Source organism: Epinephelus lanceolatus, chromosome 21 (assembly GCF_041903045.1).
Source record: "Epinephelus lanceolatus isolate andai-2023 chromosome 21, ASM4190304v1, whole genome shotgun sequence".
Lineage (NCBI taxonomy): Eukaryota > Metazoa > Chordata > Actinopteri > Perciformes > Serranidae > Epinephelus > Epinephelus lanceolatus.
In genome coordinates this window covers 9,629,080-9,651,196 of record NC_135754.1, presented here as the reverse complement: position 1 = coordinate 9,651,196, position 22,117 = coordinate 9,629,080, and the positions used below count along the sequence as shown (strand labels likewise).

General features: G+C 41.8%; 2 protein-coding genes across 3 annotated transcripts; one reads left to right on the top strand and one right to left on the bottom strand.

Annotated features, from left to right (window-relative positions):
• Nucleotides 1-242: 242 nt before the first annotated feature.
• On the top strand, nt 243-13,472 carry trim65 (tripartite motif containing 65). Of its 2 annotated transcripts, none has more exons than XM_033611934.2 (8): nt 243-316; nt 822-1,273; nt 1,426-1,521; nt 1,837-2,067; nt 3,567-3,735; nt 3,818-3,907; nt 4,053-4,270; nt 8,839-13,472. In XM_033611934.2, exons 2-8 carry the CDS (start codon nt 845-847, stop codon nt 9,145-9,147), a joined length of 1,542 nt encoding a protein of 513 aa, XP_033467825.1. In that variant the 5' UTR covers nt 243-316; nt 822-844; the 3' UTR covers nt 9,148-13,472. The 2 variants fall into 2 exon arrangements, with proteins under 2 accessions (XP_033467825.1, XP_033467824.1); XM_033611933.2 differs by having other exon boundaries at nt 244-307.
• Nucleotides 12,903-21,413, bottom strand: wbp2 (WW domain binding protein 2). The gene is made up of 8 exons (XM_033611935.2): nt 21,158-21,413; nt 19,868-19,976; nt 18,497-18,632; nt 18,283-18,375; nt 18,014-18,160; nt 17,763-17,885; nt 16,331-16,407; nt 12,903-14,340 (listed from the first exon to the last, which is right to left on the bottom strand). Exons 1-8 carry the CDS (start codon nt 21,214-21,216, stop codon nt 14,293-14,295), a joined length of 792 nt encoding a protein of 263 aa, XP_033467826.1. The 5' UTR covers nt 21,217-21,413; the 3' UTR covers nt 12,903-14,292.
• Between the last annotated feature and the right edge of the window lie 704 nt (nt 21,414-22,117).

Here is a 22,117-nt window from a genome sequence, read left to right as displayed (position 1 = left end):
TTGTGGGTCATTATCAGTTATGGTTAAACTAAATAGAATTTGTTGTAATGTTACAATGCAGCGAATGAATGACAACAAACAGCAAATATCACCGTAACAACTGTTACACTGTAACAACAGCAGTGTTGCATGTATCACCATGTAAGTTATCACACAGTAATAACTATGTAACTTATTTCTTCTGGATGGCTTACATTCGTTTTTTCCCGACAGCACGCGAATGCGTCATTTTTGCGTCTGTCGTCATCAGGGAAGCTACATTTGACGATATTCAGTATTCACACAGATGCTGTGCACGAATGTATCTGTAAGAGTGGTAAGATTTATCACTGTGTTGTATTGTGTTATACACAGCGTTGAGTGTAGAAGTGTGCACTAATTTATAGTTATATCACCAGACTGTTTTAATATTTTGACTATTATTGGTCCACAAGAGTCCTAGCTAACGTGAGCTGACTTGGTACCAGGCTAACATGAGCTAACGTTAGCTTTTCCTTCCACTTGGCTAAGTTATTGTGTGGTAGCCAACGTTATCATTTGGGCTGAGCCTTGTATTGCTGCTAGAACCTCGGCTTTGATGTTGCACAATCTAATTTTGTCAATAACGAAAAACTGGGGCCATTTTTGAATGAGTTTTTTCTGCCTTTTTGAGACACTGTTTATATAAAGGGCTTAAAATGTGACATTACACTCTTAATGACAGAAGTTAAGCAGTGAAGTTACATTAATGTCATGGTGTGTTACAGATATGATACACTGATATGTTGGAGTTCTCTCACATCATGACTGACCTCTGCCTTTTTTCTCCTTTTTTTCCACAGAGGTGTCTTCTCTTCCTTCAGAGATGGAGTCTCAGAATCCAAACCTGATCTGCGCCATATGCCTGGAGCGTTTCCGGATCCCTGTAACCATCCCCTGCGGTCACACCTTCTGTCAAAAATGCATCACCACTCACTGGGACACCAAGAGCAAGTCTGACATCGGACCTCATTGCCCATTCTGCAATGAGGAGTTTGAGTCCAGGCCCATTCTCAAGCGTAATGTGTCTCTGTCGGTCTTGACCGAGGCTGCAAACAGCACCGGCCCCTCCTGTAGAGAGGCGCTCATGAGGGGAGGTGAAGGGGCAAGAGCCATGCTGCTGTGTGATCGCCATAAAAAGCCTCTGGTTTATTACTGCAGGCAGGACAAAATGTCTGTGTGCTACGAGTGTGGCATCTGTGAATGCATGAACCACGACAAGGTCTTGTTGGAGACAGAAAGGGAGAATCAAGAGGTATGACAACACAATGCCACCATTGTTGCTTAGCTGGTATTGTAACATAGATTGTCATTCCACTGTCCACTTACTTACTTATTTACTACTCCATCAACAAAGGCCACTGTGATTGTGATTGTGTAGCTCAATTTGAGGTGTATTCTTTACAGCTGCTGCTGGAAAGGAAGAGCAAGGAGGTGGGGAAACTCACGGAAGAGACGCAGAAAAGTATAAATGAGTTGGCTGAGAATATCAATCACGCTAAGGTAAAATAAACTGTCCCTTTAAGACTTTGTTCTTCAAGCAGTGTTATCTCTTCTTGACTAGCCACATTGGCACAACTCACCACTTCCTGCAGCTGTCTCACAGTTAAAGCCAGTTTTAACAGAAATCAGGCACTTGATCATTCTCCTAGTACAACCACAAGTAAATGCAATAAGAATTGTTCAGGTCTTAACTAACAAAGCTGCAGCTAAAGCTTAATATTATCGCAGATAAATCAAAAGGCCAGGAATAAAATGGAAAATAGGACTGGACACTATTTACCATGTGTTCCCAAATTCTACATTTTCCATCAACAGGTGACTCTTCAGCAGACTTCCAACTGGGTCAATGCCAAGTTCTCCTCCTTGATAAAGATACTTGCTGAGAAGCAGGAGGCTACAGAGCTCTTTATCGAGGAGCAGAAAGAAGGTGCCATCACTGAGGCGGAGGCACGACTAGCTGAACTCAAGGAGCGTTGCCAGAAACTCAGAGAGACCCAGGAACAGATAGCAGCTGTACATAACCTCCCTGATACAGAGCTCATCAAGGTTTGTACCCCTGTCTTTACACTATTATTCATATGGTATCTTTCAACCTGGACCCTATTCACCCGTGTTTTTCTGTCTAATACCCCTTCTCCACCAACATGGAACCTACTCTGTTCTGGTTCCTGTACCTACTTTTGTACCTTTAAAAGCATTTGAACCAAAAATAAAACTGGTAGAGAAACCGAAAAGTTGATTCTCAGGCGGAACCAAAAAACTACAGATTTTTTAGACTTGAAGTGTGAACCATGATGACATCAGTGAAGTCAAGTGAGAAGTCAAGTTAGAAATGGTCAGACCAAAAAAAGGGCGTGCAGTGATCAGATTTGATTCATGCTTGTAGGTTTAGGTAAAAATAAATATCTGTCATAACAGAATAAAAGCTTGCAGGTAATCAACGTAATCTACAATTTAGCTACCACTGTCTACTTCTATTGTGCATTGTGCAACCATTTTCATTGATGACGCATCCTTGATTACAGTGGTTACGCGCAAAAGTGGTGGAAATGCGATGGGTTGGCTAGATAGCTCCAAGGTTCCAAGAAAGGAAATGGTTCAAGAAGCAGAGCTAATTTTGTTGAGAAGGGATATCTGTGACTAATTGGAACCAGCAATTTCTGAGGTTGGTCCAGTATTGGGGAAAAGGGCTGCAATGTAATCACTTGAGACATGCACTGTCAATGTACGTCCACTAAAATTGCCTGTTTTTCCTTCTGTCAGGCTCAGATTGTTATTGTAAGTGTCTGACAACATTATGGAAAGGGTCCCCACAGAGATAGACCTTTTTGTTAAAGAGTAGGATCCTTTTTGTTTAACCAGAAACAACCCCCAAATCACTATCGTCAAACCCTTCAGACTTCATTTAATTAATCAGTCATTTTGTCTTTGTAAAACACACCTCATACAAATTCGAAAAAATAACTAAGTGAAACCCACGTAAATCATCTTGGCTCATCTTTCCACTGTTCACCAACTCTGGTTTGGTCGAAATAAACCCTTAGATGTGAAAATATGCTGGCTCTACACACTAAAATTATTGCCTATTTAAATGGAGTTTGTTGGTTTTGGCAATGGCAATTTCAGGGCAGGTTCTGGTTAAACCAAAAAGATCTTCTTCTATAATAAAAAGGTCTATCTCTGTTGGGATCCTTTCCATAATACTGTCAGATATTTAAAATAACAATCTGAGCCTGTCAGTGGCAAAACAAGCACTTTTAGTTGACACAAATCGACAGTGCATAATTGACATGAGTTGCATCGATTGCAACCTGTTTTGCGACCAGCTTCGAAAGAGTCACTTAGACCCAAATATGGGAAAATAGGGTCCATGTTGAAAAATACTGATCATACTCTTTAAATTTAAACACTGTAATGTAACACTATAGCTATATTGCAACAGAAATAAACAGTCAGATATGTCCCATCTGCAAACATGAGGTGAGAGGAATATTATCAACTGCCAGATCATCATGGTCGTCTTTCTAATTCACACCTCTTCACAGGAATCACTGGTCATAGAAGTTCCACGTTTCAAAGATATTCCCACAGATGTAACATCAAACCTTCAAGATCGATTAAACGGCGTCACAGATGTCCTGTCGCGAGTCTCCAAATTGGTGTCTGAGGACTTGGAGAAAGCTGTGAGCACCGCTGTGGGTCCGGACAAAGACGGTAATATGCCTTGGGCTTCATGTGCCAGCAGTTTGCTCCCCAGCGTTTGCTCTGTATTCTCAAGCTTATCATTGGTCCCCAGGTTCCCCTCAGGATAAGAGGCCAGTCCTAGCTGTGGTTCCCAGTCCAGCTGCTCCATGCCACCCTGGTGGGAAGGAAGGCCTCAGTGCTTGTAAGTCCTATGTAACATTTCAGACTGCATTTTTGGGGACAGCAAAGGTCACACAGTGCCTTATTGTTTCTGTGACCACAGAAAGAGAAACAGGCACAGTGGATGTGTTCCTGCTTCAAACTGATTCCTTTCTTCCTCATTACAGACAGATGCTCTCTGACCTTTGACCCTCGCACAGCCAACGGCCACCTGTTTCTGTCCCAGGAGAACCGTAGGGCGGAGCACCTCACCTCTGGGCCACGCCCCGTCCCAGCCCACGAAGCCCGCTTTGATCACACCTGGCAGGTGCTCTGCTTTCAGGGCTTCACCCATGGACAGCACTACTGGGAGCTGGAGGTGTCCAAGCCCTGGGCCTACCTTGGGGTAAAGAACCGTGCATGTTGTGTTTATACACTGTTCTTCTGTGAGTGGTTTGTTAATGTTCAGATATTCAGGAAAGTTACCCAACTGTTATAGTGAACATCTTATTACTTGCTTGAGTTGGAGCAAGCAGCTTTGATTTCACTGGCTGATGGTCTCTGAGACTTGAAAGGGATAAAGTCTAACAAACTTTGAAGATTTTAAACGTCCTGAGTCATTTCCTTTAAAGAACGCACACTCAAGCAGTAGCTCTCTCATGCATGAGTGTGCACGAAGTTGACACACACATTCGTCCAGGTTTCTCTAGATTTTCTGCCAAACTAATGACATCAAGCCGGCCAGAGTGTGTGTGAGGTTTGGACATACTCTATGCTGAACGTCCACAGACAGCTGCAGACTTGTACTATTTGTGTAGGCACGCACATGAGTTTTAGAGGGTATGTTTGTGCGTGAAAGAGAAAGAGAGATAGAGATCAATCAGTTTATGACCCAAATTTGTCTTTCTTTCCTCTTTGAATCTCAATATTAACTGACTAGTATTCCTGGTGCGGACACGTGATGGTAGCAACATTTAATCAACAAGCTGAAGAGTCGCACACATCCCTGTTTACAACTGAGGCACTTAAACAATACAGTTACAAAAAAGCCTTTTGCAGGGGACCCTTACCTGCCAAACACAGATTATACTTGCACATGGCACCACCTACAGTAGGTGGTAAATTTGGATGACTCAGCCATCACATTTTCTTGATTAATTCTGGGCTGTATTGATGGCAGGGTCAGTCTATTAATTCACCACTTTGTCCGGACTGAAATATCTCAACAACTACTGGAAAGACTGCCATGACAGACATTCATGGTCCCCAGAGAAATTACTTAAATCTGTTTTTTGGTATATCCAGATTGATTTTAGAACATCTGGACAAAAAAAACAAAACAAAACAATGAAATGCAGTTTTTGCAAATCAGATCCAAACCACATTTGGAGGTGGTTTGAAATGTAATTCCAATTAGATTTCTATAGATGTGTCTCAGTCTGGACGCTCAAATTGGATTGCAAAGGGTCTTTTGCATCCCTCGCAACATAACACAACGACTACATCAAACCCAGAGTGAAGGAAAAATGGAGAAGAATATATACCACAAGGTTCCCGCAGATCCTTAAAAAATACTCAAAAGGCCTTGGATTCATTGATCTAAAAATAAGGCCTTAATTAGTATTAAAATGTCTTAGTCTTTCAAAAGTCTTAAAAATGTTAAGACGTTCATTTTTTTTGTTTTTTCTGACATTGCATCGTAAAATCTCAAAACAACTGGTAACATCTATTCTTATGCCTCCACGCTGGCGTTGGAGGCATTATGTCTTCGGGTTATCAGTCCGTCCATACATGCGTCTGTCTATCTCAAGAACAGATTGAGAAAATTTTGAATCAACAATGAACTGACTAGATTTTGTTTGGTTAAAGGTCAAGGTCACTGTGACCTTGCATCCATCTCATTCTCGTGAATGCAATATCTCAAGAAGGCCTTGAGAGAGTTTCCTCAAATTTGGTACAAACATCCACAAGGACTTAAGAGTGAACTGATTAGAATTTTGTGGTCGAAAGTTTAAAGTCATGTGACCTCATAAAACATGTTTTTGACCATAATCAAGAATTAATTAACTAATTATGACAAATTTTCCCACAAATGTCTAACAGGATATAATGATTAAGTGATGAAATTTTATACCGAACAGATCAAAAGTCAACTTCATAATGTTTGGACAAAAACCCTTTTCTGGCCATTACTCAACGCCATAACTCTGGAACAGAGGGGGAGACATTTGGTCAGATACTTAAATGGTGACACAGATCTTGGCTGTCCACCTTGACACTGTGCTGATTGTAAAGATCTTCTGTGCTGCAAGATGTGTGTAAAGACATACAGCTGCGAGGTGTTAATTCTAGTTTAAAAGTAATTTACTGAATGCATCAAGATAGGGCGGCAGTAGCTCAGTCCATAGGGACTTGGGTTGGGAACCGGAGGGTCGCCTGTTCAAGTCCCCGTCCGGACCAAAATATGGAACGTGGACTGGTAGCTGGAGAGGTGCCAGTTCACCTCCTGGGCACTGCCGAAGTGCCCCTGAGCAAGGCACTGAACCCCCCAACCGCTCAGAGCGTCTGTCATGGGCAGCCCATTCTGACATCTCTCCACTTAGTGCATATATAGGTCCTGTTTGTGCATGTGTGTGTTCGGACCTGTGTGTAATTGACAACAGAGTGAAAAATTGAATTTCCCCTTGGGGATTAATAAAGTATATAAAAATAAAAAAATAGCAGAACCAACCCATTAGCAAACACCAGGTATTTCCTAGTTCTGTTCTTTTTGGTCCTACATTTCATTCTGAGCAGCAACAAAAAGTCTTTAAAAAGTCTTGCAGTTTTGCCTTAAGCTATAGTAACCCTGATACCAGCCTCCTCCATTGCTGAGTTGGTCTGGTGAGACAGAGTTCTGCACCGCGTCTCTAGAGTGCAATTGTTTGAAGGGCAAAATAGACCTCCAATAATCATGCTTTTGCACTGGAAAGCCACAACACTAGCTTAGCTATGATGAAGCCTATGTCGTTACCCCAGCAACCCATGCAAATAGGTTGATGATGTCTGGACATAGAAATCCAATCTAATCACTTGCAAATTAAACTGCACACAGTCTATCTTAAAGATCTGGGGCCTCATTTATAAAGCTTGCTTACGCACAAAACAGGGCTTGAAAGTGGCGTACGCCACTTACCACGCAAAGGTTGTGATTTATAAAAATAAACTTGGCAGGAGAATGTGCGCACCTGTAAGCAAACTCTGAGTCATGCGTGCGCACATTTTGGAAGACACTGGGAAGTGGCGACGCAGACGGCGAGGTGGAGATAATTGTTTCATAAAAACGTTGTAAAATCCAATTCAAATCCTGAATTGAAATTCTTTCTAAATACGTATTTAATCCGCACTGCCTCTAACGTCTCATTGTCCACTCTGTGAGCGCAGGAGGGGGAGAGGACGGTGCGACTGCATGGAATATATTTATTTATTTAGCTAAATATTTCCAGTGCATTTATCATGTCTCAAAATACAGCCATTAAGCACAACCGTTACACTCAGTTCATCAGCCCTACTTAGACATGTGCTGTTCATGACAAAACCAGCATGAAGAAACGTGTTCGCCTATTATACTTTCACCTTTGAATTGTATTTCAAATCACACATTACATTTTGGGACAGGGATACCACTGGTTCACGCTGTAATTCAGGCCGGGTGTCTGATCAGACTAATTGCACACTGAGCTAGAGACCCTTTAACGGGAGGTGGGGGACTGAAGAAAGATTTTATTTGGTGGCCACAGCAGCGGGATCACTAATAAAAGAAAGCAAAAAAAGTGGCAACACATCAGCGCTGCTGATGCTGTCAGCTGTGTCTGTGGGACTGCACGGACAGTGACAGAACAAAAAAAAAAAGGTGGTCTGATCTAAAGGTAGACCAAATATTTCCACTCCTTTACCAACATGTAGTTAATGTGTTGCTTTTAAATTTGAGGATGTTTGACATTGATGTGCGATATAAAAAATCACATTTATTAAAGGTGGAGGGAAAAAGGAGTATGTGCCAGTGCCATCTTGCGCAATTACGTACGAGGGTCACCGCAGTATTTATATGTTTATGGCAATTAGTCTGATCAGACATCCGGCCTGAATTACAGCATGAACCAGTGGTATCCCTGTCCCAAAATACAACGTGTAATTTGAAATACAATTCAAAGGTGAAAGTGTAATAGGCGAACACGTTTCTTCATGCCGGTTTTGTCATGAACAGCACATGTCTAAGTAGGGCTGATGAAATGAGTGTAACGGTTGTGCTTAATGGCTGTATTTTGAGACATGATAAATGCACTGGAAATATTTAGCTAAATAAATAAATATATTCCATGCAGTCGCACCGTCCTCTCCCCCTCCTGCGCTCACAGAGTGGACAATGAGACGTTAGAGGCAGTGCGGATTAAATACGTATTTAGAAAGAATTTCAATTCAGGATTTGAGTTGGATTTTACAATGTTTTTATGAAACAATTATCACTCACTCCAAACGCAAAATAAGGCTGCTGGATTTAATTTCAATGATAGCGTGGATCTAAGGTGGATATAGCGTGACATTAAATTTGTGTGAGACATCAATAAAAATCTGACTCCACTTCTTCACCTCGCCATCTGCGTCGCCACTTCCCAGTGTCTTCCAAAATGTGCGCACGCATGACTCAGAGTTTGCTTACAGGTGTGCACATTCTCCCGCCAAGTTTATTTTTATAAATCACAACCTTTGCGTGGGAAGTGGTGTTTCAAGTTCTGTACATAAGCAAGCTTTATAAATGAGGCCCCTGAGAATTAAATCTGATTTGCCCGCAGTCTGAACGTATGTAGCCTTTTCTTCTTGTGCCACCACCGTGAGGACTTTGATCTGTTAATGCTGACAGTCAGAGTCCACGTCAGTCTGTTCACTTAATGCTGCGCACAATTTACCCATATCCTCTCCTCACTTCTTTATCAGGTAACCTACGACACCATCCCCAGGAAGGAAAAGGGCAAGAGGTGCATGGTGGGTATGAACGAACTGTCCTGGAGCCTGCAGCTGGACGAGCATCAGCTCAGCGCCTGGCACAACGGCCGACGGGAGACCCTGGCTGGTCACTCCCAGCACAGTCGCATCGGCATGCTGCTGGACTACGAGGCGGGGACGCTCACCTACTACGGAGACGGGCAGACCAGGCTTCATGCCTTCCACTGTGCCTTCAGCCAGGAGCTGTTCCCTGCCTGCTGGATAGGAGAGGGGGTCAGCATCACCCTCTGCTCCACATGAGCTGACTCATAAAGAGACGTGAAGAAGGGAGCTCAGTAACAAGAATCACTATCAAACATGGGCACTAGCTGACTCAACATAGACGATCCTCCTTAACCATTTTAGAGGTTTTTAAATCTTTCTTTTTTTCTCTTTGCACCGACTGTCTTCCTACATTTGAAGCAGTAGAACTTACTGTAATGAGCCTACTCCCCCGAAACTGACCACCTGGCTTTGGTTGATTCACGTTATTACTTACCACATGACAGTAACAGCTAAGGTAACAGTCACAAACTCTGGTCCTAAAGGTTCTAGTTTAAGGACAGCACTCCTTCATTCTGGTTTGTTTGTTTTTTCCTTCAAAGTATGTGTGAAATAACCCTCAATTTTAGATTGTTACGGCTTTTAGGTAGGAAAAGATCAATCTACACAACTCAGTATGTCAGATTATTGTACTTTCACTACATAACATTGAGTTCCCTTGTTCTGCTGCAAGGCAGTACACATTTATAACAGGTGAATGGGCTCACAGGCAAATAAGACATTATAAAGGGTATCAGATGAACAGATGAACACAGTGGTTAGTTTATCCACTGTGTTGCTTTGAGAGTGCTACAACTACAACTAAACTGAATACTCCTGCATTATTTGATTGAACCTTATGTGTTAAGTAAGTGCCATTTGGCTGGTGACAGTGTTTGCTGCCAACTTATGTTGCACATGTCAGACTTTTACTGCCCCTGACTGTAGTCTGCTTTGAAGAAATAGTTCAGAATTTTTTGGGAGATCTGCTTAATTGCTTTTTTGCTGAGAGTTAAAAGAGCAGATCAATACCACTCTCATGTCTGTGTGGTGAATAAGAAGCTGCAGCTAGCAGCCTGTTAGCCTAGCTTAGCGGAAAGACTGAAGACATGGAAACAGATAGCCTGCTCCAATGTAACAGAATCTGCATCCCAGTATTCTGAAGCTCACTAATCAACATGTCCCCTGGAAAAGTTGAAGACATAGTCCAACACATAACTTAACTGGTCATTTTTTCACGTTGGTTATTCCATAGACTTAAAAAAAAACAAAAAAAAAAACAAGATGGTATGTGTTATTCAGTGAGGTGCTGGCTGGTGAGCGTAGTTCCATTTGGACAACCAGGCTGTTTTGAAGTCTTTATTTGAAGCCAACCTTTTGGCAGCTGTAGCCTTATAGTAGACGTGCAAACATGGAGATGCATTGATCTTCTAAGTCTTGACAAGAAAGTGAATAAGCCTTTTTTCTTCTGGGAACAGAGCCTCTACTTTTCTTCAGCCAGTGTGGTTCCTCTAATGTGGAGCTCAACATGGATGAAGCAAAGTGTTAGAAAGACAAAACATTTCTGCAATGACGAGAAGCCATTTGTTGAGGAATTGCTAAAACATAATCTTTATGAACAGGTATCTTCCTATTTATGCAGAATCTGTGGCAACAATGGGACAAAATTGCTACTGGAAGTGTAGTCTGTTTGTAGCCTGTAGTATAGACCAATCACATTAAAGTAGCACATAAAAAGTTTGAAATGCAATCTCAGAACCCATCGGCTATCGTGTGATGACAAGTTAGCTTTTTTGTTGTTGTTGTTGTTGTTACACCTGGAAAAGGGTGGATTGCCCACTCCAGGTCAGGGAGGACATCCTGCCTCAGGTGGAGGAGTTTAAGTATCTCGGGATCTTGTTCACGAGTGAGGGTAGGATGGAGCGGTGAAAAGGGAGCTTAGCCAGAAAGCAAAGCTCCCGATTTACGGGTCGATCTACGTCCCAACCCTCACCTATGGTCACATGCTCTGGGTAGTGACCGAAAGAACGAGATCGCGAGTACAAGCGGCCGAAATGAGTTTCCTCTGCAGGGTGGCTGGGCTCAGCCTTAGAGACAGGGTGAGGAGCTCGGACATCCAGGAGGGACTCGGAGTAGAGCCGCTGCTCCTCCACATCGAGAGGAGCCAGTTGAGGTGGTTCGGGCATCTGGTAAGGATGCCTTCCGGATGCCTCCCTTGGGAGGTGTTTCGGGCATGTCCAACCGGGAGGAGACCTCAGGGCCACCCCAGGACACGCTGGAGGGATTACATCGCCCGGCTGGCCTGGGAACGCCTCGGGGTTCCCTCAGAAGAGCTGACGGAACTGGCTGGGGAGAGGACTGTCTGGGCTTCTTTGCTGAGGCTGCGACCTGGGCCCGGATAAGCGGAAGACGACGAGTACGAGTACAAACTGTATTCATATACAGATGTCTGTTTATAGAGTGGTGCAGGGATCAGCCCTAAAACCTGGACATGAATTAGCATTTTAGCACCTCGGTTCCCTCGTCTCAAAGTCAGTGGATTTTTCAGTAGGTTTTTGGTTAGATGCCTGAAATAAGGTCTGTTACACAAGCTTAAGAGACTTTTGTTCTTTGTTATCAACAAAAAAAAATTCAGTGAATTCCCAATTAGTAAATTCTGAAGCTTTAATGAGTCTTAAAAAAAGGTGGTTGCCAAGAAGTGGCTAAATGAGACAACAGAACGCCATCACACCGAATTCTGCTTTAAAGCCTTGTGGTGGTGACATCCAAGTCATGCAACTGTGGTGTAGTTTGCTTTTGTCTAACATTAGCTTTTAACTTCTGGCGATTGAATTTACACTTCAGATATAAAAGTGATGTTAATTTCTGTGGATAATCTTGCTGAACGAAACTTTTGTTTGCCACAGAGCTTATTGTCTGCAGTTATCTAAAATCCTATAGAAAAATTCTATGAGCTTTTTGTCAAGGGAACCAGGGTGACGCTAACTTTCGCATCGGTCTACAAAAAAACGTCATCCCTGCAGCACTCTACAGAAATTAGATGAAATTCCCTGTTATCCACTTGCTACACCGGATCTCCCGAAATATTGCCCCCCTGGGACTTATTGTCGTCTCACTGATGGGTTCAGAGATTGGCGAAAACTCAACATATCTCCCAAGCTATCTGAAAATCTGACAATGCTCCTGGTTACACTTGAATTTTGAACATTTTAAGTCCAAGTACAGGCCTCAAGAGACATAGAACTAAAAGTTATATTTATGCGTGCATCAACTTTTTTTTTAATCCCTGAACTTTTTTTGTCTCTGGGTGGGATTCAGTCCACAGAAGGATGTGAGCCAGTTGACAAAGTGGTGCGTACAGAACAATAAGCCACCGCAGGGTGTACTGAATAGGACTCATTTCATCAGACATTGTCCCCCTGGTGTATAATAAGTGATGTGGGCGAAACCAAATCATGGGCTGTACATTACTACTGAGAACAATGGATCACCATTTTTATTGTCTTGGGATCTTTGAAAGAATGCACAGATGGCGCTACCTGTACAGTCTCTAACCTGTGATGCTGACAATGTTGTGATGGGATCTGCTGTACTGTACAGATGTTTTTAACGGGCTTTTAGCCTTTTTAAAAAAAAAATAAAATAAAAATCCTGAGCACTGGAGGGCGTAGCTGTGACCTTTGGAATGTTGAGGTACTCGATGCTCAGGACATCATGCATCGGTCTTTGGGAAACTGCTGTGGATTTGCACAAGCTGTCTGGACATGCAGATGTGGACCACTTGACTCTGAGAAGGGAAAAGCACATTTCCAGACTGTTCCAGCCCAATGACATAAAAATATAACCCCTCCTGCTGACTCTGGAATATGTTCATGTTAAATATGCTAATGCACTATGCAGTGTTCGAAGTGGAATACCCATCATTGTGTGATATAGCGACGCTCGGTGTAGAAATAAATACAGAGACACTTCCGTTTCACACCAATCAAGCTCCATTTAATAAAATCCAATCCAATGCATACATGCATCAGTTGAGATCATGCTTTGTTTTTCTTACTTGAGCCATTTTACATGAATTATTCAATAAATTAGTTTGAAATACATACAGAGCTTTATTATTATTAATATTATACACACAGCCATGACAGAGCGAACAGGAGCCCGATGCATAGCATTCTGAAAGTGCAAAGAATCAGCCACGGATGTGCCACAGATACAGTATATAGATAAGTGACTACAGAGGAAGGAAGAGTCGAGGCTCAGATACTGAGGTGCTCAGATCAGATTTTAAGACTGACCTCAAACTAGAGAGTTAAGATCACAACCACAGAAAGTAGAAACAGTGAGAAAATCCTCTAATGCTCTTTTGTTTCTGTCATGTTTAAAATGGACATTAGAGGAATGGAAAGTGAAGCAGGATGGCGGTGAGTCTGACCATTTGTTTTCTGGAATGAGGCATGACAAAACAGGAAGTGACATCACTGGGTGACTGCTCTGCTCTTGCACATTATGAAGATAATCCCTCCTGGCAGTCCGTCCCTCCAGGCCCTGGTCGCCCTCGCTCTCTGCTCTAATCCGGGATCAGGGATTCGCTGCGGGGGCTCGACGCTGCTCTAATCTTTGTGGTCTTCTCATCCGCTAAAACATGTCGAAGCGGACCAGACCCACACTGCGATCCGCTCCTCTTTACAAAAGCTAGGTTTTCTCTAGGTTAGTGTTCTTGAGAAAATATCTCATTTTGAAAAGTCTACATATTAAAAGCCTGTACACACAAATAATAGAAAAATAAAATACTGCATTCAGCTCGCCTTTCAATAGACTAGCAAAGTAATTATCATTAGATTCAGTCTAGTTTAATAGACAGTCGTAGAAAATTAGGATTGAGTGTAACAACATAGCTGAATCTAGAGTTTAGGTTGGCGGTATGATTCTTGGGTCACCTGCAAGGCAATGTATGCTAAAGTAGCTAGTCAGGTTAGAATATTTTTTGTCAACTACATTGAAAAAAAAGCCCCAAATCCTGACAACTTCTGCCTCAACAATCTTCTCATTTCTCTCAAAGATTGCTACCAACACTTCTAATTTCCATCAAGGTGCCTTTGAAGAGAAGCCAATTACAATATATGAATCATTAAAAGGAATGTCAGAGGTAAAGGCTGAGGTGGGAAAGCAATGGAATGGGGGAAAAAAGGAGGGTAGGGATGAGTTGGAAGGCAACTGGGACGATGAGAAAGAGGAAGTCGTTTTAAAAAGGAAAACTTTGGCCTTCCTGATGTTCCTGTGTTAATGGAATGAGAAACGAGGTGATCCAGTAGGATAGAGATAACAGGAGACGGAGAGGAATGAGGTTGAGATCAAGCAGGTCTACTGGTTCTTCTTGTCCTCTGGAGGGGAGTAGGGTGGAGGCTTGTCCTGTGGAGAGAGGAGAGTTATAGTTTAAGACAACGGCACTGTACAGTAATCAATTAGTGTTTTTCTTTTACACAGAGCATGTTGAAATTGAAACACAACTTGTCAGCCTCCCGCCTTAGCATTTCCAAGATGTATTATTGTTTCATTACTGTCACAAAGACAATCGAATCTCTTTTCATTTTACTTAGAGGCTAGCAACTGCCGACAACACAGGACACTTTGAATTTTGTTGTCCACAGTTACCTCGGTTGTTCCACTATCCACCATTTCCACTACTGGGATAGTAACAACAAAGAACCTACAGTGAGACTCTTTGGTAACTGGGGATAGCTGATTTGGTTTCGCAATGGTTGATGCACTTCCTTGGTGCTGTAAATCAAGCCTTTATTTTCGTGGGACATCACAAAGTAGTATTGTCAGAAATATCGATTAATCTATACTAGCAGGGTTCCCACACATTTTCATGGACACAATTTCAAAACCTTTCCATGGCTTTTCAAGGACCCATTGCAATTCTTTTTCTTGCTCCACTTGCCTGGCATTTTTTTTTTCATAATTTAAGCTAGCTAGCTAAAATGGAGAAACGTACGTAATGGTAAACAAAGCGTTTTCACACAGTGCCACATATTAGAGATACATTACATCGAAATAAATTCGCTGTTATGTTACATTCATGGAAGGTTATCCATGGAAGATTTCATTACACACAACCAAATTCCATGACTTGTGCAAAACTTTAAATAACTTGTAATTTCATGACTTTTCCAGGCCTGGAAAATGTGATTATGGCATTCCATGACCTTTCCAGATTTTCCATGACCACGGAACCCGGTACCAGAGCTGCTACAATTAATGGGTTAGTTGTCAACTATTACGTTATCTCCAACTGATTTGATAACCGATTAATTGGTTTGAGTAATTTTTTAAAGAGAAAAATCGTCAAAATTCTCTGATTCCAGCTTCTTAAATGTGAATATTTTCTGGTTTCTTTACTCCTTAATTGAATATCTTTGGGCTGTGGACAAAAAAAGACATTTGAGGACATCATCTTGGGCTTTGGGAAACACTGATTGACATTTTTCACCATTTTCTGACCTTTAATGAACCAAACAACTTATTGTTTAATTGGAAAAATACTGAGAGATTAACCTACAATGAAAACAATTGTTACTTGCTGCTCTAATTGATACACATCAATTGTGATATTTGAAATGGTTTCATATTCGTTTTCCGCACTATCTATACACCGGTACCTTGTGTAAACGGCAGCTGCACTTTCTTGCTTTCTCTTTTTGTCAATGTTGACTACAGTAATCCTGCGTTCTCTGCTACTAACAAAGAAAATCAAAAAGTTTCTCATCATGTTAGAGAGATAGAGTGCGCATTTAAGTCCCGCCCCCACTAGATGGACAAACAATTCATCACTCCCCACTGACATTGTATGACACAGCAGTGGCTCCTTGTCATTTACGTCTGCTGGCAAACAACACAAAAATGCCCAAAAGCTGCTTTGTGTTGTGGGAATTCAGTACTAACATGGTTAAGAATCTATAACTACATTTTTACAAGCTGCCTGCCCAAAAAACAGAGCTTTTAAGCACCAAGGTGTGAGGCGTCAGCGTGAAAATATGGAAAACTGTGGGATCCTGACACTTAGTATGTCCTCATGCAGCAAGCATTTTACTAATTTGGTAGTTAAAGCTAACGAAGCTATGTAATGCCAGGTTTTTGTACAGGTACACCCTGTAGTCTTGGTGTGCTTACAATTTACAATCGTAAAGAAGACAGAGGCTGTGGCAATCCAACAGCTGCTCGAGAATTAACAGGTAAAATACTTACACTTCTTGCTGTCACAGGCTATAGGCTATGTGCAATCTTGTCTACTTGTAAACGACTTGTAATAAAAACAGAGTATGAGCCCAACGTATCAGCAAACTGGTAGATAAAGTTTAACATCAGATGTGTAGCAGAGTGTCGGAGGGCAGCTTACCTGTGGCAGGTACACATGTGTAGGAGGCAGCGTGGCACAGCTGGTGCTTGCTGCTGCCTCGGCTGCTTTGGCCTCCGCTGGGAAAGAGACGCAGAGTGAGAGAAGAGAGGGAGACATTAATTAAACATGGTTATACAAGTTATCCCTGGGATATACGAGATGACTGAGGCTAATCAAGCCCGAGGTAAGGGTGGTGTAAAGAGGAGGAGGGAAACTGTTCTGTTGCTTGAGCTTGTAAACCTGTTACAATGGGCTAAAGGAATTTCTTTCAAAAATTCTTTAAATATAGCAAGGTCCACTAACTGAGTTTGCTCAGCTGTCAATTTCATGACAACTGAAACTCCGTCTAATGATTAAGACCATGAGAAAAATGTCTGACAGTGTGTTTTTTAAGAATAGTTTCACACTCAATTCATACTGGCATACAGTATAACAATGTATGGCAAATAGCTGAAATAAGGCCACTAAACAAACAGATGTGTAATTTTAAAACTGTCTAAATTTAAAATGTCCAAATTAAAAAGCTACTGTATTCTAACCTGAATGCCTTTTCAAGTGCAAATCACCAAACACATTATTACTGGATACTGTGAGCTTACAATCATGTCTCTGTCTTTAATATAAATACTTAGAGATTTCAAATCTTAAATTATATTTTTCATCTTCAGTTGCTGGCCCCTGTGTTTAGTCCTTGTCAGATTAAAGCTGAACAAATACATTTAAAATGTACTGCAGGCTATGGCCTTATGATGAATGAATGCATAACAATAAATAAAACTTTGTTGCATTAACTTATTGAAAATTTTCCCCGCTCTGACTCAGGCTCTTTTTTTTTTCTTTCTTTTTTATGTGAATGTGAACAGTCCGCATATACATGCATTAATATCTCTACATCTACTGGATTAAAGTGTGGGCTTTGCCTTTTATAAGCTTATCGCCATGGTGAATCGTAGTATTAGAGCTCCGTTGATGTCTTTGACCGTGCACAGCCTTAACTCAGAGTGAACATAGTGAGAGTTGATTGAACTAACTACGATCAGCTGTTCTGAAACCAAGAACTCAGGGTTTTCCATCTCAGGGTTAGTCAACTCAGGGTTGACGGTTATATCCGGAGTTTGTAAAACAAGCTTTCTAAATGAGGCCCCTGGAGTCTTCTCCATCTTTACTGTCTACCTGGTCTGCTGCTTCCTGTTTGGTGCTTGGAAGAGTGCAGCCATTTGTTGTAGACATGTTGACATCATTGAATTTCAGTATTTCCACGAGCTAAGACTTAAAGCTTAAGATAATATTGACAGGAAAAAGGCTGAATTCAGACAGCTCAGACTGAGTTTGATGACCACCTTACACCAAACAACTGAGATCACAGTAGCATGCACTAACTCCAACAATAATCTTGTGTATCAGTCAGAGCCTTGTTGCCAGAGAGACACACCTGCTGCTGATGAGGGGAGGTCTGGGTCATGTGGGGGCTGCTGGCCTAGAGAAGCAGAGTAAGGAGGTGGAGGTATGTAGGCCGCAGAGGATTCAAACGCTGGAGGGCTGGGGTAAAATCCACCTGTGCAGCAGGAGCACAGAGCTGCAGATTAGACCTGCTGGCTGCAGTGAACACTTACAAACCTTAAAGGAATCTGTATCGCAAAAACAAGATGATAATGTAACGCTGGATATTATTACAGCCTCTACCTGGTGGAGGAGGGTTGGGGTAGGAGTAGCCGGGTGGAGGTCCAGCAGGGTACATCCCGTTAGCAGGGGGAGGAGGGTAAGCATAGGCCCCGTTGGCCATGTAGGGGCATCCACCAAACCCAGGAGTCACTGGCTGACCTCTTGACGCTGCAACACACAAAGCAGGAGGAGAAGGCAGGAGATGAAAAAACAATGGAGGACAATCGGCTAAAACATCAGGACTAAAACAAGAACTTTATGACACTGTTAGTGCTGCTTTGTTACCATACCCTGAGCTGCGACCTGCAGCATGTATTGGCCAAACTCTATAGCTCCTCCAGCAGCAAAGACAAACTTGAACGTAGCATTGCCCTCCCAGCCACCTGAAAGAGATAAAACAGGTAGGAATCTATGCAATTACAAACTAACAGACATGTACTGTACTATCATGCACCAGTGTAACCTAATTGCCACACATGCACTGGCACACACAGATATACTTACCTCCAGGCTCTGCGTTGACAGTACCCTTGATGTAATTGGCTCCCAGTACAGGCTGTTTGATCTCACAGCCCTTTATTAGGTAGAAGGGCATCATGAAAGACTGCAGTGCATCCCGCCCTTTAGCCAGAAAGATCACCTGGGAGAAAATAACAGCAACTAACATCACATCATTACTCACTTGACTTCAAAAAGCAGTCTCAGTTTTTCCCGACTAAATTATAAAACTTGGGGAAAGCTAAACCTAATACTAGGCGTGTAGGATAATATCAATACACTTGTGTATCACGTTATTATATTTTGTAATATTGGGCATGTCACAATACCAGAAATTTAGTAGTCACATAAATACCAATAAAATTCAACATTCCATGATTCAATACCATGGTAAAAAACAAAAACAATACCGTAAATCCCACGTATTTAAACACACACAACTTGATTAAAAACATGAATTAAATTTAATATAAATGTTACTATTAATCCTTGATTATCTGCCTCAAACGCAAAGTATTAGTCTATATGGGCTCATGAGATTTTGTAGGCGAGGAAACATATATTAGCCTGCAGTATATTAACATATTTCTCCTCCATTTTTGTTGTTGTTCAGCACTTGTACATGTGTGACAAAAAAAACATTCAATGTGTAGCACAAAATAGTGCGAAAGAGATGCTCAGTGCCTTGTCACACTGCTGGCGTTTGCAGCATAGCATAAATATGCTGCGCCACCAACTGCACAACTGCACTTGTGCCCCTCTTCCATGTGATGATGTTCTTTAGTGCTGGCAGGCGGTTTTCTTCTTCCTTTCTCATTTAGCAGCAGACTACTACACTTGCAGGTGGACATGCTGCCCCGTAAGGTCTGGAAAAACGCATCATTGATGGTAGCTTACAGTAGCTATAGTAGTGGAGAAAAAGAACTAACGTCATGTGTTCAGAATTATGGCATCAACCTGGCACCGAAGTATCAGTTCTCGTGACATCCCATGTGATACTGTTTCAGCCCTCAAAAACACTGTATCAAGTTTTTAATTTCTGAATTTGTTTGCCTAAAGAATTCTGCTAAACACTTTTTATAATTCCTTACTGGTACAAGCAAATTTTAATTTCTTATCTCAGATTGCACATAAAGTATTTTTACAGTATGAAGTTGGTTACAGCAGGAACCGCTGGCAATATACTGAATCATAACCTTGTTTCAAGTTAGGTATTGTATCGCCAGTCTTGCCAATACACAGCCCTATCTAATACTGTGTATTAGTGGCATCAGAGTTCGGCTGCTTGTTGTGTGTATGCTGTCAATGGTGACAGCATGATGTCAGCATGAGGCTGTGGCTGAATAACAAATAAGACATCTGGGTCATGTCCCTCACCCTGTATGGAGTTAGGTAGATGCTACCCTTTTTGCTCTTTTTGAAGGCCTCAGGCAGACTGTCCGCATCGCAGAAAACCAGCTCCACGTTATCATAGTTCATCAACACACTGGTGACAGAAACAGACACAAGAACACAATCAGTGCGCCACAGGAAATAACAATTCAATGATAAAACATAATTTTTCTGTTATGTTTCTATTACATCATATTTTAATGTACAAGAATTAAAGTCTGCATTGTTTATTTGGGTTCGGTTTGATTACTAACATGACTCAAACCCCACCAGCGGCTTAAAATGAGATCACTGGGTTATTGTGCAACTGTCCAATTACTAAACATGGCCCATCAGTTGCTTCCAGTAAACAGTATCACAGTAAAAGGATTAGGCTTACTACTGGTTCTGGGTTAGCTGTAATGGGTTTATCACTGCAGCCCAGTATGTTCTAGAAAAATGTGTCACTGAGTTTAATTCATGAAAGCTGACTTGGTCTGTATGTGACAAAACAAAAACGTTTCATAGTAAAGCAGGCCAGGGTGCAGATGGTGGAGACAGTCAGCACTGCAGCAGCACGGTGCTGGCATAAATGCTACGTTACAGTTACAATATGATTAGCATGTTCCCCTCGATAAGTTTGTCTAAATATATAACGTTTAAAACGAGCAAACATTTATGTAATCACGAGTGAAGCCTGCTATGGTTGACTGCAGTGATGATATAACAGGTTGAAGGCCATGTTTGGGCTGCGAGTCCGAGACCCGGTTCCGTTAAGATGCTACGCGAATGTTCTATTAACAAACATGGCGTTATATAACAATTAATGCAGCTTTATTTGCCGTCTAACATTTACGTGTACATTTGGTGTGGTTTTGCACTGATTATGAGCCACTCTTCAATTCGGCTTATGTGTGACATACGGTGAGGGGCTCTGTCAAAATAAAATGACATGTATAACTTACTGAGTGCTTCAAGGTGCTCACTACCGCTAACATCAGTTTGATAGAATTAACAGGGTTTCACGTAAAATAGGCTAACTGATGCTAAAACTTGTCATTTGGATGAAGTTAGCTGTTGTGTAACGTTATTAGAAATGAGATGCGAGAGATATAAGAGTGCTTCTTGCATGTTAGGTAACGTTATATTAACCAGTTAGCACAGACGCATATTTTTCTTTTTTATTTTTAAATGACTTTATCGTGACGTTCTCTCCGGAGTTTAACTTGTCCGTGTAGTATGGCAGTTACGGTAAGTGCTAACTGTTAGCTAGCCTGTAGCACCTGCTACCGTTACCTTTCACTGTTGTTGATGATGACTCCGCCGGACTCCGAGTGGTTCTGGTTCAGAGCCATGTCGACGGGCCTCCGGACTCTCCGACAGACAAAAAGGTTAAAGATAGTGTTCCTCTATCAGAAAGCGTATCTGCAGGCCTGTCTGCAGTCTCGGTGAGCCTTCTCCCCTCTGCGCTGATAACGGTTGTTGTGATAATGCTGCTCGGTTTGGTACTGCACCTGCCCTTCCGCCATCCGTGTGAAACGCCCACCACGTGACGTCACTCAGGCTTGTCCGAGATGAGCCAGGCCTGAGCTGAATCGATCACCGGCGATCACCGCACAGTGCAGGCCGAAGAGATTTGTGTCAGATCATAGATTTAATAATGATGCTCTTCACCGACTGCAAGTCCCAGGGCTCTGACCTCATCTACCAGCTGATTGGTTTAGATGTTGAGTAAACAAGATAATATTTAATATAAACTCTTAATTCTTGTTGAATGTGAGAGATTTTGATTTTATTTGTCTGATCTGAAGGTTTATTCTGTTAACAGAGTACATGTTGTGTAGCTGATGATGACATTTAATGGTCAGATTCATATCACAGATCATTAACTGTTTTAACTAATGAAGTATTTAGTAACACTAAGAATTCTGGTAAGTGAGATGTGAGGATTTTAAGGGGAAACGGTAAAAATTTAACCAGCAGATAGTCTCGCCACCAGACAATCAGAGATCTCCGCAAAGCGTCTAAAGACTGACTTGTGAGTCTAACCAGCAGATACCACCATGGCTTTTAGTTGTGACAACGAACTCCACGTTTTATAGAAAATCAGGATAGGCTATTAGTCTCATGTTGTGCAATGAAGGTTTAATCCGTCACACATATCTTGTGATAACATTAATAATAGTAATAATAATAATAATAATAAAGTAATATAGCCCTAATCAGAATGCTTTACAAGGCAGACATTTAAATAGC

What these genes read in the sequence shown, in the direction of transcription:
- trim65 (XM_033611934.2), top strand. Translation starts at nt 845, where the DNA reads ATGGAGTCTCAGAATCCAAACCTGATCTGCGCCATATGCCTGGAGCGT. An exon ending in CTGATACAGAGCTCATCAAG is followed by an intron (nt 2,068 to 3,566) that starts GTTTGTACCCCT and finishes ACCTCTTCACAG; the next exon opens with GAATCACTGGTCATAGAAGT. An exon ending in GAAGGAAGGCCTCAGTGCTT is followed by an intron (nt 3,908 to 4,052) that starts GTAAGTCCTATG and finishes TCCTCATTACAG; the next exon opens with ACAGATGCTCTCTGACCTTT.
- wbp2 (XM_033611935.2), bottom strand. Translation starts at nt 21,216, where the DNA reads ATGGCTCTGAACCAGAACCACTCGGAGTCCGGCGGAGTCATCATCAAC. An exon ending in TGTCAACGCAGAGCCTGGAG is followed by an intron (nt 18,376 to 18,496) that starts GTAAGTATATCT and finishes TATCTCTTTCAG; the next exon opens with GTGGCTGGGAGGGCAATGCT. An exon ending in CCTCCCCTCATCAGCAGCAG is followed by an intron (nt 16,408 to 17,762) that starts GTGTGTCTCTCT and finishes TCTCTTTCCCAG; the next exon opens with CGGAGGCCAAAGCAGCCGAG.